The sequence below is a fragment of the Poecilia latipinna genome, unplaced genomic scaffold (genome assembly GCF_001443285.1).
Source record: "Poecilia latipinna isolate Pla-1442-1.1 unplaced genomic scaffold, P_latipinna-1.0 Scaffold775, whole genome shotgun sequence".
NCBI classification, from domain to species: domain Eukaryota; kingdom Metazoa; phylum Chordata; class Actinopteri; order Cyprinodontiformes; family Poeciliidae; genus Poecilia; species Poecilia latipinna.
Genome location: NW_015113391.1, coordinates 1 through 1,128, shown reverse-complemented (window position 1 = coordinate 1,128; position 1,128 = coordinate 1). Strand labels below are relative to the sequence as shown.

Sequence of the window (1,128 nt, the reverse complement as noted above, 5' to 3'; positions counted from 1 at the left end):
ATGTTAACATAAAGGCTAGTTTTGAAGTATAAGCTGCTACTTACAGGCATCGCTTCGAAGAACTCGACCTGGAATGAGGCGTTAATAACAAACCCGTGTGTTCATCTGCTCTACCGCTAGCAAACAACCGTACTGATTAAATAACATAAAAGTCAAGCAGTTCTCTAAACAGATGGCAGCAATGTGCCCCACAGTTTACAGGACACACTTCCTGCTAAAGAGCCCCCTGGTGGTTGAAGAAAAATCCACATATAAACCGGAAAATACAATAAATGAAAAAAAAAAAATCTGAATGCTGGTATTGTTCAGGGGGCCGGACCAAATGTGCGGGCCGTAGTTTGGGGACCCCTGTTTTAGAGGATTTATCTCATGTGAAACCAGAATACTGTGTTAATAGGTAGGAGCAGGGGTGAAAGTAAGGGGGTAAGATTTAGCTGGGGTATGCAGTACCTTCAAGAAAATGGAGCGGCTGTCTGCTGTAAAGAATCAGCGGGTGCATGCAACCGTGAGTGCGTCCGCTGATTAGACATGACTGAATGGTTATTCTAACAATGACCAGTCTAAAACAGTGGCTTTTAACCTTTTTTGAGGTACCAAACCCACCAGTTTCATATGGGCATTCACTGAACCCTTCTACTAAGTAAAATATTGCCTGCGCTGCTGGAAACTGTTGAGCGGAGGGGGGGTACGTGCTCCTCCGCAGCACTGATTGGCTAAGCAATGTAACGTGATCCTCTGCAGCAAGTGATGGCAAAACTGGGCGTCATCACAACTTTACACAGTGTGTCTTTACCTCCGCGGCAGAGGCTCCGCCGAACCCCTGAGACCGTCTCATTGAACCCCTGGGGTTCGATCGAACCCAGGTTAAGAACCACTGGTCTAAAACATGACTTAATAAGTTAATAAATAGATTTTTCCTCACTTCATATTGTTTCTGAACTGTTCGTGATATGCTAGCCCCTCAATTCTCCACCTTTTGCCCCCTCGGAGTTCGAAGCTTTCGTCAACTGCCAGCCTTTAAATTTACTCCGCTACAACATTGTTTGTTACAAAATATCCAAAGTAAAAGCAAAGAGAGATGAACTAATTGTATTTCATGTAATTAGGTTCAATTTCAACAACACATCA

The 1,128-nt window shown here is 43.9% G+C and overlaps 1 protein-coding gene across 1 annotated transcript in view; it reads right to left on the bottom strand.

Moving 5' to 3' along the window:
* LOC106955898 (uncharacterized protein C8orf34 homolog) overlaps positions 1 to 136 on the bottom strand; it is a gene marked incomplete at its 5' end in the record, with an annotated part of 38,741 nt that extends 38,605 nt beyond the window's left edge. Inside the window, one exon of the mRNA XM_015046330.1 lies at positions 45 to 136. Coding sequence (XP_014901816.1) covers positions 45 to 136 — 92 coding nt within the window. The remainder of the gene's footprint in view (positions 1 to 44) is intronic.
* Positions 137 to 1,128: the final 992 nt, after the last annotated feature.